We start from the raw sequence: 16,155 nt of genomic DNA on the forward strand, positions 1-16,155 counted from the left end.
ACCATATCACCTTAATTGTAATAAAATAAATATCAAGGGCCCAAAATGCTTCGTTCCTTTAGTTGCATCATCCAACCTGCAACCCTAAACGTCATGTCACTCATAAATCCTGAGCCTGCTCCACGTTACTGCTCCCTGTGGTATTCACTATATATACACGCCATATGACAGCATGGCTAAAATAAGCACCTTCTTGAGCCCCCACCTCCCCTCCGTCGCACACATGGTGGGTTTCCATTCTTCTTGGGGACACTATATTGACTTATATTCATTTCCTTGAGATTTCCTTGATTTGGGGGTGTCAAGATCTAAAAAAAAATAAAAAAAAAGATTATTCAAGTCAGCATAAGATCGTAAGAATCAATAATAATCGGGACAGTATTTATTGTGTGTGCAATTTCTTCTTAATAATGTGGAGATTTTTGCCATTTTGAAGTAGGGGTGTAACAATAACCGAAATATCGTGATATCGTATCGTCAGAGTCTCACAGTAAAAATCATGGACCATCACAATATATCAAATTAAAAGGCTCTTTGCTTAAATTAAGAGTTATGGTGCAGCAATAGCTAAAAAAAAGACAGAGGGAACTACATAGACCATGATCCTTTGCTCTATTTCAGTGTAGACTACATGAAGAAATAACAGTTTTAAGCACTTTTAAGTCTTAGTTCTTTGGATTAAGTCTTGTCAAGGTATTTTAAGAGGAAAATGTAGCATATTAACTCACAAAATACTGCAATAAATATCGTACCATATCATGAGCTTTCCCACGATATCGCAGTAAATATCGTACTGTGAGGTTCGTGAGATCTGGATATCGTTACACTTCTAATATCAATTTATCGTTCAATAAATGAAAGCTGGAACAATATACACTATTTGTGGGCTCAATATTTATAATGTGTACAATTTATTTTTAATAATGGGGAGATTTTTGCCATTTTGAAGTAATAACATAAGATTTGAGCTGTAGAAGGTCGCATAAAGTAGTTTCGGTACTATTATTTATTGCAATATTTCTCTGTAGTGATATATTGTGCTTCAGAATATGTTATTATGATGGACCTCAATTAATATAAAATGCTTTTTTATCTGGCTGTTTATGTTGCCAAAAGTTCCATTTACTTTGATTTGATCTGTGTTAGAACAGAAATGAAAGGAAAAAAAAAAGGATTTTGCTGTTGTTTGATTAAGGTTTATATCATTTTATATCATTCTTAATTTAATTTAGTTTTTTTAACACAGAAATTTCACTGAATGTAGCATCACTTGTAACCATGCTGTTGATCTAAAAATAAAGGACTCATGTCATGTAGACTTAATTTTTGTCCCCATACATCAAGTGAGGCAGGTCCGCATGATGTGAGTGTGTCTATTTTAGTCTGCGCAACATGATAAATACCTTCCCATTAACTTTACTTATCGATCACACGCTGAGCCTTCCTTTATAGCCACATCTGTTTGTTATAAAGGTTTCATTTAAGATGCCAAATGCGATTACCCAACAATGTATATCCTGGGGTCCTTTTGTGCTCTGTTTAGCTTCAGCGCTGTAGATTCCAGTTTATATAACAACTATCATGTGTGACGTCTTTTGCATGTGGTGGAGGAAGCCGGGGGATTTTCTCATTAAAGATTTTATTTGTGGTTGGGCCGAGTAGTATGAAGGATATCAGGTTGCCATATTTTGTTAGGAAACCCACGCTGACCTTAACACTGTTGAGGTTGGGCTGTAATTTGAGACAGTGTATCAGCTTTGGTGTTTCTGTGTAGGGCCAGCTAGTCATGGACAACGCTAATAACAGGATTGTAATTGGACTTTATTGGCTGGGTGTACTAAAATGAGTTATCAGGAAGGAAAATACTATGACAACAGTGTAAATATTACTCATACGGAAGAGTTATCAGCTGTGTATTTGTTAGTATAGAGCAGAAATTGGTAAGAAGTCAAAGGCACTGTACCTGATTTGTACTGTCTTCAAAGGCCCATATTACTCTACTTTCTGATCTATGTTATAATGTTGTTTCCTCATCAGAATCATACTTGGAGATGTGTTTTGTTTTATTCAAATGAGTTCTCCTCTCAAACGAAAAGCACTCTGTTTTACCTTGTGATGTGGTAATACAGGAAATGTACCACTGTGTTTTTAAACTCCATATACCTTCACCAGAATCATTTGGATGATTTCAACTCTGGAAATGCCTATCTCTACTGAAGGTAAAGGAGAAATTTTATTTGTTGACTGAACAAAAGTTAATTTGGTCGAATACGTTTCGCTGCTCATCCAAGCTGCTTCTTCAGTTCTGATCACAATGCTGGTGGACACTTCCTTATATCTGCATTCTACATTCTATTCCAGCCAATAACTTGACATCAGCATAATGTATTGTTGGTGGAGGAGAGCGGAGATTCCGTACTGTGGGAAACACTGCCATACCATGAGTTTAATATCACTTTTTTGCATATAGTACAAAAAAAAATCCAAAATGACCCACTCACTTTCTGCTGTTGCACCACATAAATCCTTATAATCTAGATAAAGTTATTGCAGATGGTTGGATTCAATGACTACAGGCCTACAGCTCTAGTTCAGAGTGAGGCTCTGTTGGAGGTAGGGAGGGAAAAAATAATAAAGATTTTTTCCCACATATCAATCAATCTTGATTTTTGATTTAACCAAATAAACTTTTGTCCAGTCGACAAATTAAATTTCTCCTTTGCCATGGATTCTACCTGGACGACTGAAGGATTTTTCACACAATCTCTACTGAATAATAAGGTAAAAGGTAACTGTTAACTTGAAAACTACCTCTACATGACATCACAAGGTGGAACAGAGCATTCTGAGCTTTGCAGATGTAGACAGACTAATAATGCAGCATTACTCAAACATGTGTGAATGAAAGAAAACACAACTCCAGGTCTGTTTTTGAGGAGGTAACAACATAACATGGATTAAAGAGTCAATTTTGCATAATATAGGACCTTTTAAAAAATATGAACTACTTAATTTTCTTGGATAATAAAGCACTATAATTAGATGCAGATAGCGTACTTATTTTGACCTGAATAGCTGCTTATACAATATATCTGTAGTGGGGCAGGGCACAGTTTGCTCAAATACATGGGAAAAATCAGGTTCAGGGCCTTTGAATATGGCCTCCCTTTATCTTGTTGTGTCCTTACTTTAATTGGCCAGCTTTGTCCCAGTGTGTCTGTGGTTTTGTGTCTCTGCTAATTATTTCTCAAAGGTTATGACCTGAGATTTAATGACAGCAGGAGCCAGGAGTCTCTTGATGCGGCATCCACCTGCACTGGGTCACATGAGGCGAAACAAAAACATTTCCACTCACCAAAGCAGCTTGTTGGTAAAGCAATTAAATGTTTTTTATATTACAAAGTAGGACCAGAAGTCACAGGCTTCCTCACGATTTGATATGATACATGATACATGGCTCACGATACGATATTATCACAATATGGCGATAATCAAATACAAATGGATTTTAGCAACAATATTTCTTTGTTAAACCACTACCTGTGCAAAGTTAATATGAAATGCATCTATTTTAATTATCAAAACAGTGAATATGCCAAGTGTATTGGATAAACAAGTTTCCTTCCACTACATAAGCAACAAAATTATAGAATGGTCACAAAAAAAAAAATGCTAAAAGATACCAGAAATACTTCTATTGTTACAGCAATTTTAGTATCACGATATTTTTTGCACACCTCTATTACAAACAGTTGACCAGGTGACCAATGCAAACATAAGAAATGTCTCAAATAAATCTCAATAATTTTATAAACCATAATTTAAAATTTGATGAATTGTTACAAATTTAGGGCAAGGCAATAAATTGGGTTTCTCTTCATGCATGTAACTGTACTGACTCAAATGTGTTTGCAGTGAAGTCTAATCAATCTAATGAAACTATAATGGTGGTTTTATATATCCATATTTATATGGAAACTGATCATTTCTGTTATTGACTAGACCTAAGACCATGCTATATTACAACAAAAATGTGCACTTGAATGCTGAAAAATGCTGTGATGTCATCTGAAACCCAGCAATTAGCTTACTTTTGTTTTTATTGTGTTGATTTTACTGGAAAGGCCATTGAAAAAGCTCTATGAATATTAGATTATGAAAATATAAGATTGACTAATTAAATTTGAATTGATTTGGTAGTATTGAAAAAAAAAAATATCTTGATTTGATGAACCCATGTACATAAAGGTACAGAAATATAATTCATTTTAACCTTCTCTTTTGAAAACCAAGTATCAAAATCAGTTAAGCTGCAATTGTTTTTCAAGCATTCTGTTACGATTTACAAATTCTGTTTTAACAATAGTATTATGTAAAAGCATCCAAAAGCATTGGCAAGAAAAATAAAATATGAACTGACAAATTTATGCAACAAGAATAACATTTGTGTACAGATTTAAACTACAGGGTTAGCTGTTTTTGGCAGAATAAATCTCTGTGAAGGAAATTATGGTCATTAAAAAACTGCAGCCTTTGCAATTTGCAAATTACAGTTTCATTTTGATTCCAATTAATCTTGCAGCCCTAATATTTCCTACCTCTAATTTGAAAGCTGTCATGGTGTTGTATTGCGTATGTTTTTAGGTTTGACCATTTGACCTAAAATCTCAGGTATAAACTTTTACCTCACAAATGTTTGCCCTGTACCTATCGAATGGTCAGAGATAGCTGTCAGCTGATGGTTCACTGTGTTCCCTCGAGTAGAAGCCAAACTAAACCAAGCCAATTCCTTTTGCCAACACTGGAGCCAATTACTGTAAGATTATGGATATTGAACTTATTTCCAATCTGCTCATCTATTGATTAAACCATATATCTCTCAGTAATTCATATCAGTGTCCTCTTAATTACTATTTTTCCAAGCATAACACTTTCAGCATTTGTCACTGTCTGACCTCATCAATTTCAAAACAGCTTCAACAGAGAATAAATCACTTGTCCTTGCAGTTGATCTCTATTCAGGTTTTCGAAAAGGTTACATTCTGTATTTTATGATCTAATGAGTCACTGGAAAGATCTCTGCCATTTTCATCTCACTTTCATATGTAAATTATGGCTTCTGTTTTATCTTTGCTGTTTCATACCTCCAATGTTGGGAAGTAAGTGAATACATTTACTGACAATATGTATTCTGAGTACTAATCTTGAGTAACTATTCCTATACAGTTAATCTTTCATTTTGTTGGTATTCAGAATATAGTTACTTTCTTAAACAGAAAGGAATACATGGCAGCACTTTATCGTGTAATTTTGGCTTTGTACTGCAGTAGGGGTGTAACGATATCCCAGTCTCATGATACGATATCGTAATGGTATGCACCTCATGGTATGATATTTATTGCGATATCGTGGGAAAACTCACGATATGGTGGGGAGACTCACAATTAGGGATGTAACAATATCCAAATCTGTCGGTACGATATTTTCATGAAATGCATCTCACTGTACGATATTTACTGCGATATTTTGCGGAGGCTAAGAAAACTGTGAATATGATACATTTTCCTCTTAAAATGTCTTGACAAGATTTAATCCAAAGAACTAAGACTTTAAAGTGCTTAGAACTGTTATTTCTTCTTGTAGTCTACACTGAAATGGAGCAAAGGATCATGGTCTATGGAGTTCACTCTGTCTTTTTTTAGCTATTGCTGCACCATAACTCTTAATTTAAGCAAAGAGACTTGTAATTCGATATATTGTGATGGTCCACGATATTATTGTGAGAACTTTGACGATACGATATCACGATATTTCGGTTATTGTTATTGTCCCTATACTGCAAGAAAACAAAATAAAACAGTTTGCAATGCTATGTAGTATATATTTTTTTACTTAAATATAACGCAACATGGCGTAAAACGTATTCTAAGTGTTCAGAATATAGTACTGTGAATGGACCATGTATCAGAATACGTTATGAAATATATTATAATTCAGGTATTCAGTGTTTAACCAACTACATTTTCAAAGTATTCTTCCCATCACTGCATACCTCACAGGGTAACTTGTGTTCTCGGTTGGCATGTTGGGTTGTGTTAATTGGAAAACAAGTAAATGACAGCCCCAAGCGGATCATTGATTTGAAACGATTCTTCATTCAATCAAAATGGGATTAATTGCACTCATTCACAGCACTAGTGGGATACAACACAAAGAGTTTAATGGCCCACATTGCACTGTTTTGTGACTCTAATGTTGTTTCCTCATTACAAACATACCAGGTAAATTTTTAAGGAGATGGCAGCATTGTAGCATGGCACTTAATGGCTTGGTATCTCCAGTTATAGATTTTCTCACCTAGACTATCGCATAAAATATTCAGTGTTTTGCAATAGTTCACTGTTTGAAATGTGTATCCGTGAATTCTGTAGTCTTTTTGTACTGTACATTATTTATAATCATGAGTAACTGTCTTTTGCAGGGTCTAGATGAGGAGGCAATAGTTGACCATGGGAAGACCAGTTTCACCACTCAGACCAACTATGAGAAGGATGACCTAGAAAGTAAGATTTTAATGTTTTATTTTGCTGTTTGTGTTTTGAATTTCACTTAACTTAAAGCACAGGGAGATCACAAAATAAGAATTACAATTTTAAAAGTAGTAATATTGAGAACATAACCATGAAATCTTGTATTCACTGTAATTCCCATTGTTTAATACACTACAATTTCTCTAGTATGTGACCAGCTTTATGAAATATGAGAAAGAAAACACCCTGTTCCACCTTTTAAAGTCAACTCCATACACCTTCACTATAATCATTTGGATGATTTCAGACATGGAATTGCCGATCTCTACTGAACTAAAGGTAAAAAGTAGCTTGAAATCTACCGCTTCATGACATCACAAGGTGGAACAGAGCATTTTGAGCTTTGGAGATGTAAAAGAGAACACTATAAATGCTTACTCAAACATGTGTGAATGAAACAAAACTCTAGGTTTGTTTTTGAGGAGGTCATTGAGTTGAAGTTGAAAATTCTGGAATTGTATTTTATAATAATCACATATAAGTATTTGCTTTGTATGTAGTGTTGTTTGATAAGCTCCATTAATATGCACAATAGTAAACCCTCATGTTACAAAGGCCAGGGCTGAAGCTTTGTTCTGAATGGTAATGTGACGCACTAGAATCCTGCACTTATACACACACGTTTGCGTGTCACTTCCCGTCCTCCCACTCACTTCTCTTTGTTTATGAGAACCATTACCACACTCTGTACCTTATTGACCTATATATTAGTCTGTTTACTGTGGATAATATTGCAGTTAATGTACTTTTTTAACTATATCAATTTCCCTTATTTAGATAAAGAAGAAATATAAAAGTACTTCTTACAGAAAAGTCTTTTTGTACCTGTTTTTTAGGTCTCTTCAAACTTGAAGGCTTGAAATGCATGGGATTCTTGTATTAGTTTATAGTTCTATAGTTCATACTCCTGTCTTCTCTTAAAATGCTTCTACAGTTGCACTACAATGTGCACTCTGAACAGAATCCAACTTTTTAAAATTCCCTATATTGTGTAAAATTGACTCTAGTGAGTTTTAAGACATGTTGTACCTTATTAAAACATACCTGGAGTTGTGTTTTGTTTCATTGAAACATATTTGAGTAATCTTTATTTTTTTATTAGTCTGTCTAAATCCTCAATGCTCAAAATGTTCTGTTACACCTTGTGGTGTCATGAAGGGGTAGTTTTCAAGTTAACAGCTCCTTTTAACTTTTGTTCAGAAGAGATTGGCAATTACAGGGGTGAAATGATCCACTTGATTCTATTGAAGCTGTCTGGAGTTTAAGAACATAGTGGAGCAATTTGGAGTGTTTTCTGTTTGAGACAACTCAGTCTAAATATGCAGGGTTTGTGTGTTATGTGTGAATGAAACAAAATACAACCCTGGAAATGTTTTTGATGAAGAAACATTATAACAGATCATATGGGCTCTTTCACAGACATCACAAATATTATCGCAATTGAAGAAAAATAGAAGTAGTTTTTTTTACACTGGGCAGCTCTCCTAAATATTGTCTTTAAGTTAATCCAGAACAGCTCTTTCTTTTTGTCAGTATCTTCCCCGTATGTCAGTCTGTGTGTGTGTGTGTTTACATCTTCTGCAGCCCTCGGAATTTCTGATCTCTCCTTCTTTCTCTCCTCCTCACATCCCTCCATCACCTCTTCCTCTTGGCCTTTCTCTAATCCTCTGAGTGTGTACAAGTGTGCCCTCCCCAGAGAGCTGTATCCTGGTCTGGTTCTCCAAATCAAAGACAGATGACTCATCTGTGTAAAAGGAGTATTGGCACAGAATGTAGGCCAAAATAAAACCGAGAGAAGGCCATTTGCATCACACTACTCGGTTCACGCTGGGCGGTACTTACATCAGAAGAAGTATATTAAACATCCAGGCAAAACAGATGCGTGAAATTTAAATGCTCTCATCTGGTTTTCTTCAAATACAGTTCTCTGCAACAAAAAATGGATCAGAGAGAAGTGAGGGGCCTAGTCTCAGCATGTGTTGTACAACTACATACAACTTTTACAAGTTATAGTGTTGTTGGCACTAAAATGTGCACTTGGATGATGAAATAATGTTGGGCAATATGCCAAAAGATCATATTTCTTATTATGATTCATGTAGAGTTATTGGTGGGAGAGTGAGTAACAAGCTTGTGCCAGGTACTAGTGGCAGGAGAGACATGTTTAACAGCACAAATCATCTCACCTTTTGTAGTTCCAACTAAGTCAGCTCTTTCTGGTGAGAATGTGTTCAAATAAAGCTCACATTTAGTCTAATATTAGTAACAGAGTTTGTAACAGAGTAGTGCTTTCTTTCAGTTAGCTTCACTTCAGTTCAAGATGACAACTAGGTGGGGAGAAGTGTCTGGATTTGACTAAAAGCTGCTGGAAAAACTCTCAAATAAACAATAATAAATCAAGAAAACACAGTTAGACCCTTTCTGAATAGTATAATTATCTTGATTTCTTTCATCTGTTTTGACAATTACACCCAATAAAATATCTCTCTCTCTCTCTAAGTATTGTTATATTATCATTGTGGTATCAAAATCAATATCGAGTATTCAGTGTTTTCCTTACTATAACTATCACCTTTGTCATTTTAGTATTGTTACAGATTTGTGTCTAAATAAGTTGATTTTGATCCCCAGGCCACAGAGCGGTGTACGTGGGTGTCCATGTGCCACTGGGGAGAGAGAGCAGACGGAGGCATCGTCACAGAGGACACAAACATCACCGAAAGAAGAAAGAGAAAGATGAAGAGGGCAAAGGAGATGGGCGCGACTCACCAACCGGTATGTACAAAACACCAAGTACACACATTCATGCATCTTTCAGATTCAATATCAAGATTTGGTAAGGGCAAGTGCCAAGGGTGGGATGAGATGTACCACAAGACAAGAACAAGATGAGATTAAGATATCAATACATATACATACAATGCTTGTTTCATGCATGTGCAGAAATGGAAAACCCCCTTTTAAGTAAAAGGGAAAGATATTATATTTGAACTGGAAAAAAATTGTATATATATTGCTTTTTATTACAGTATGAGGCATTATGAATTTTATTTTTCAAGAATTTTTATACTACCTAATAGTAAATATATGTGTCTCACAGTTGTGGCTTATTGTTTGTGTCATTTCCCAAACTAAATGAATTTTATCTCTTGAAAAACAGGCATTAGTAATGCCTGCTTAGGGTGGCTGATTGTAAAAATGCTTTAGGTAGTATTCTGTAATAAAAATGTCAAATCACTCAAATTGTGAGGTTAGAGCTCTTGAATGTTTTTCTTCTTCTTTTTTTTTTTCATTTTAAACTCATAAACCTTCCACTCCAAAAAGCCCCAAATGTCACGAGCTGCAAACACAGGCACTGTCTAAAGGCTGTGACATTTGCTGCAGTAACAGCCTGCATGATGAGGAGCAGCATTAAACCCATTGGTAATTTAGTTTGTTTCAGGTTTGACCAAAGCTGCTTGGTATGAGCAAGTAAAAATATCAATATAACAGAGCCCTTCGATATGATACTCAGTGCATGACTCATGATACAATATTATCACAGTATGGCGATACATACAATAATCCATATATTGCACATGATACAACAATATTTCTTTGTTAAACCACTACTTGTGCAAAGTTAATATGAAATACATGTATTCTAATAATCAAAACAGTGAGTATGTGAAGTGTAAACTAGTTTCCTTCACTAAAAAAATTATAATGTGGTCACCAAAAAAAGCTAAAAGATATAAAACATACTCTTGCTGATATATGTATACAACAGCCAACAGCCAACAATGATAAAGGTACTGTGTCACAAAATTTATCACCATATATTGATATTTTGATATTTTTTCTGTTCTCAACTGTTCCTCTCTTGCCCACCATGGACCAAGGTCACCCCACAAGTAAAAAAAAACAAACAAATATAATCCTATATAACGCTAAATTCACTCTTGTGAGCTTTAAGTCGTGTTACAATGCTGTTACCTTCTCAAAAACATACCTGGAGTTGTGTTTTGTTTCATTCACACATGTTGGAGTTATCCTTTCATATTAGTTTGTCTACATCTCCAAAGCTCAAAATGCTCTTGTGATGCCATGAAGTGTTTCAAGTTAACAGCTCCTTTTACCTTTAGTTCAGTTGAGATTGGAAACCCCAGGGGTGACATCATCCAAAGTGTTCTTAGTTTGAGAGAAGACCTCAAGCTAAATATGTAGGGTTTGTGTTTTTAACATGTGTGTTTAACAAAACACAGCTCCAGGTCTGTTTGTGAAGAGAAAGCAACATTATAACATAGATAAGATAAAAGCGTAATATGGGCCCTTTTAACTGTGTGTCCAATTCCACCAAAATCTTTATTCTGGGCATTTTTACTGCAAGCTCCACATTATATTCTTTCATCTTACAGGACCTACAATGGAAAATCTGTTATCCTTTTTACCTATCATAATGTTACGCCCAATCTATTATAGCAACCCCTGTGCACTAAGCTGACAACACCGATCCTATGTGTTAAAAGAAAATGGCTTTCCTTCTAGTCATTCAATTTGTCTTTCCCTGCAGCGTGTGATGGTGTAATCTGACATATCTATTTCCGTCTGCGCGCTGGTTCCAGATGTCCCGATATCTGTCCTCTAATTCACTTAGACATGAAAAGGAGATCACTGGAAAGCTTTTGGGTTTTCATTATTCGCCCCTTGCAGTAGACCTCCAAAGAAGACCTGTGTAAACCTGCCCTAACAAGCTGCTATCTGATCAACCTGAATACACAAGTTTAATAACCTTGTACATATACTTAATTCTTTGGTGATATAACTATTTGAATGCTTTGTTTGATATATTTACATTTGACATATAGATATATGAACAATGAAACTACAGTATAAGCAGAAAAAAAACCCCTAAGAAACGGTTGCATTAACATGCAAATGAATAACTAGTTCAGAAGGAATAACACTGATTGGTAAAAGCCAAGCTAAATTGAAATTGCCACATGTAATTTCTGATCACCTGCAATAATGTACTGTACCTGGTTTAAATAGGTCAAATGAAATGACAGGGGATATTCCCTCAAAGTCTCTTAGCAAGTCCAGGCTTATCCTGAAACCCAGAGCTGAAACTAGCTCCATCTCCAATTGAAGCCTCAAGTTGTTCCATGAAATAAACAAAGATAATTCAGGACTGAAGTATAAACCAGTGACTGAGAAGATCAATGGAGCAACGACATCACAGAAAATGGGCTCAACCTATGATATTTTCAATGATCTGACTAAATGAGAGAGGAGCCACAGTGCACACAAACAAAGGCTTGATTTGAGACACAGAACTCATCTGGTCATTCTGATGTGAGGAGCGAAAGGAAAGAGGCATTTAGCCTGGTCCCAGCCAGGTTTTGCCCGGGTGCTTGTTATTACAGTAACACAGCGCCAACTCTGGTTTGCCACTTTGATGGAATGAAATTGAGAATTTGACAAAAAAATTGCCCAAATAAGCCAGACCAATGTTACAGTGTTGTAATGAGTGTTTGGTAGAACTAGTTGGCACTGGTCTCACTTTTTTTAGACATGTTTTCAAATGTATTACAGTGGTCCCCTCTATTTTGATTACAATAGCAAATTGTGCAAAAAAAGTTGATAAAAAAAAAAAAAAAACACACCGTAAACTTCCAATTAAGGATTTAAAGTTGAATTTCTGCACTTTTGTGAGTAATTAACACTATACCTGAACTAATACACTTTAAGACATGTGTACCACATTTCTGTTGGACTGACACAGTACTGTATTGTCTAAATATTACCAGGATACTACAAAAAGATACTGAGACAGTCATTCATTTGGTCTGACAGTGTGAGACCACAGTAGTGTTTCAAAGTTGTCTGTTGTCCGTTAGCTGCAGTGTTGTGCCGTTTGTTTTGCTAATCCCTGTGAGCCTGACCTCCAGCCTCTGCCCCCCGCTCTGTAGACACACCATCCCAGCGGGTGCAGTTTATTCTGGGGACGGAGGATGATGACCTGGAGCATGTCCCACATGACCTCTTCACCGAACTGGACGAGCTCTCGTTCAGAGACGGCAACGCGACTGAGTGGAGAGAGACAGCCAGGTCTGAACCAATGCACTTACGCAGTGATATAATGAATGTAATGGAAGGACTCAATAAATGGGAGTCTCTTATTTGATTAAGGCTACATTAGTCCAACCTACGAATGCCCAGTGCCCAGCATCATCTGTGAATACTGATTCAGTTTTAAAGATGAGAGACAACACAATTGTCTTGTCTTGCTTGTTTGTATGGAGACAGTACTTCATTTCGTAGAATTGGTTGAAATCCTGCTGTCGACATAAATTGTTAAAGCAGTCAGACCCCCTGACTCACAGGTTGTTGGTGTGATTCCAGGTCCCATGAATGCTATTGTTGTGTCCTTGGGCAAGACACTTAACCCTCTTCTCCCTTAGTTTCTGTGTACACAGCTGTATAAATGGGTGAGTGATCCCTTCATGTAAAATGCTTTGAATGCCTTAAAAATAGAAAAGGCTATATACAAATGGGACTATTACCATTTACCATCTTATTCTTTGGCCTGCAATATTTCACAGTATAGCACTGATCACTATCTCCATGGAGACAAGGAGATAGTGGCCCGTTTTCAGATTAGACCTGTGGAGACACAACCCCACTCACAGTGAAATTTTTTTCTCCAATAAAAGCACCTATAATTTAATAAATACAAGATAGATAGGAAAACAGGCAAAGCAATAACATCTCAGTTGAACCATACAACAGGCGGCAGACCCCTTCAGAAAGTTGCGTAGTGCACCTTTAATAGCTCATTTAATATAACCAGGAATTACTGTATCAAATTTTCAAGATTTACAAAATAATATACCTAGGTGCACTGATTTTGTGTTATTTAAATTCATGGACCTTAGACTGAGACTTCGTGATGGACTAACATCTCCTTATAGGAAATGTAGTAAATCTCCATAGTGTCCATAATCAAAAAATGTGTAGCACTGTAATTAATTGCACTTAATCCTATAAAAGTCTTATACTATGTAACGTTGACTCTTGTGAGCTTTAAGCCATGTTAGAACATTGTTAACGTATCAAAGACACACCTTGAGTTGTGTTCTGTTTCATTCACACACGTTTGAGTAATCCAAATTATTAGTTTGTCTACATCTCCCAAGCTCAAAACTCTCTGTTCCACCTTGTAATGTCATGTAATGGTAGTTTGGTTACCTTTTCCCTTTAGTTCAGTAGAGATGGGCAATTCCAGGGCTGAAATTGTCCAAATGTTTCTAGTGAAGGTGTGTTAAATTTCAAAACACAGTGGAGCACTTCCTGGATTACCACATGACATCACAAGGTGGACTCAAATGTTCTCTATTTGAGAGAAGAACTCTAAATATGCAGGATTTGTCTGTTAAACATCTATGAATGAAACAAAACTCACCGGATGAGGAAACAACATTACAAAATAGATCAGAGAATAGTGCTATATGTGCCCTTTAAATGCCTTCAGTCATTTGGGCCTATTCTTCGCAGGTGGCTGAAGTTTGAGGAGGACGTAGAAGACGGAGGAGAGCGGTGGAGTAAACCGTACGTAGCGACTCTCTCTCTCCACAGTCTGTTTGAACTGCGCAGCTGCATCCTCAATGGCACCGTCATGCTGGATATGAGAGCCAGCAGTATCGAGGAAATTGCTGGTAATTTACCCATGCATTTGTCAAGCCAATTTACTCTACTGTTTTCTTCACTTCCTGGATTTAACCTCTCCTTTGTGTCATTGTCACTGTTATTATGTGACTCAGACATGGTAATAGACAGCATGGTGGCTACGGGTCAGCTCAAAGAAGATCTACGAGACAAGGTGCGGGAGGCCATGTTGAAGAAGCACCATCACCAGAATGAGAGAAAACTCAGTAATCGTATTCCGCTGGTGCGCTCCTTTGCTGACATAGGCAAGAAACATTCTGACCCACTCTTGCTTGAAAAAAACGGTGAGATTCAGTAGTGCACTCTAATTTCTTTTTAACTATAAATTTGTCACATCTTTGGACCTGTTTTATTTATCGACAACAACCATATCTTCCAATATCAGAGTAGAATAGATTTTAGCAGTCTCTCGATCTTGGGCGTGCAGTCCCCATGTGGAAGAGAAATATGGGTGCAAATAGTGCCTAATAAGGTGTGTAACTGGTTTTGCTTCAGGTTTCCTGCGTGAATTGTAATAATAACCTTAGAAATTAATTATTATTGTGTTATTTCTTAGGCCTGTCACGATAATGACTATATCAACTTATAGTTTAATATGTGATAAATCAATATATGAAAGATGGACCATTAATTTATGGGGGTCTATATTTACCGTGGGTACTTTTTCTTAGTACTAGAGGCAAACTTTTAGATATTTTTCTATACTACAATAAGACTTGAGTTGTGCTGGGTTGTATAAATAACTTCTATGACACAAACTAACTACTCAAGTGTTTCATGCTGCTATTTATTTATTTTTATTTTATTTTATTTTGCCATTTTATACATTTAGAATATTTTTTGGGGGTATAATTCTACTTTATGGTTATTGTGTGAGTTATCTAAATCAGTTTCAATATTAACATTTATCTATATTTTATATATTTTCTTCAGCAATACATCGTACTTTAAAATGTGTTATCGTAACAGGCCTATTATTTCTTAACATGTTTACTTACTACCAATATTATGTTTGAAAGCTTGGCCTAAATTTAACAGAGAAGCTAGGTAGGCAATATGAATCATTAATAAAAGTGCTTAAAAGTGCTGAAATGGTCCTAAAAATGTATGTGTTTTGGTGTTTTTGATGATGGTAATTAACTGGTATAATATTATTGATCTGTACATGATTTCTGGTGTTGAAGCACAGTTTCTCACAGTGCACTCACATTGTAGTTACTGATCCTTTGCATGGCAGCTTCTTTGCGTCCCCGACTTCTGCTTGGCCTCAGTCACTTGAAGGGTTGGTTTGTTTTGGAGTTGTTTGTTCAACAATTGTAGTCCTTCCGGCATCCCTTTCTGAATGATCTGTAATATATCTTCTGCTCAAACCATGCTTTTCGCTCACGTTTTTGTAAATTTCTCTAACCCACCTCTCCTCTGCTGGCACTGCTCACTCCCCTGGCTGTTTGTACTCTAGATACCTCCTCTGTGGTCGAGTCTTGCCTCATGTGATTTCCTTTTGACCCCTTTCCTTTTCTCTCCCTCCCTCCTCTCCTTCCTTCACCTTCTTCTCTTTCTGCCATTGTCTCCTTTGTTAGGAGAGGGCCTGTCCTCTTCTCGCCTCTCTCTCCACAAGCCGGGTTTATCTCCCTCTGGCTCCAACCTCTCCCAGAGACGAGAGTCCAAGGTGTCCATCCTGCTCAACCATCTGCTCCCCTCCTCCAACACGCCCCTGCCCACTCCTCAAAATACCCCCTCTACTTTCCGACGCACGCCCGACAGCCCAACTGGTAACTATGGCGCTGGACCACAAGGCATCCCAGAGGTGGTGGTGTCTCCGCCGGAGGATGACGATGTCCACTGTTCGGTAGAAGAA

General features: G+C 36.6%; 1 protein-coding gene across 1 annotated transcript in view; it reads left to right on the forward strand.

The window, feature by feature from the left end:
* LOC110167526 (sodium bicarbonate cotransporter 3-like) overlaps positions 1 to 16,155 on the forward strand; it is a 55,638-nt gene that overhangs the window by 12,441 nt on the left and 27,042 nt on the right. The window contains 5 exon segments of the mRNA XM_055157408.1: positions 6,482 to 6,563; positions 9,222 to 9,365; positions 12,542 to 12,680; positions 14,127 to 14,287; positions 14,393 to 14,581. Coding sequence (XP_055013383.1) covers positions 6,482 to 6,563; positions 9,222 to 9,365; positions 12,542 to 12,680; positions 14,127 to 14,287; positions 14,393 to 14,581 — 715 coding nt within the window.

This window comes from Boleophthalmus pectinirostris, unplaced genomic scaffold (genome assembly GCF_026225935.1).
Source record: "Boleophthalmus pectinirostris isolate CB_2022bp ecotype Guang Dong unplaced genomic scaffold, ASM2622593v1 HiC_scaffold_21, whole genome shotgun sequence".
Lineage (NCBI taxonomy): Eukaryota > Metazoa > Chordata > Actinopteri > Gobiiformes > Gobiidae > Boleophthalmus > Boleophthalmus pectinirostris.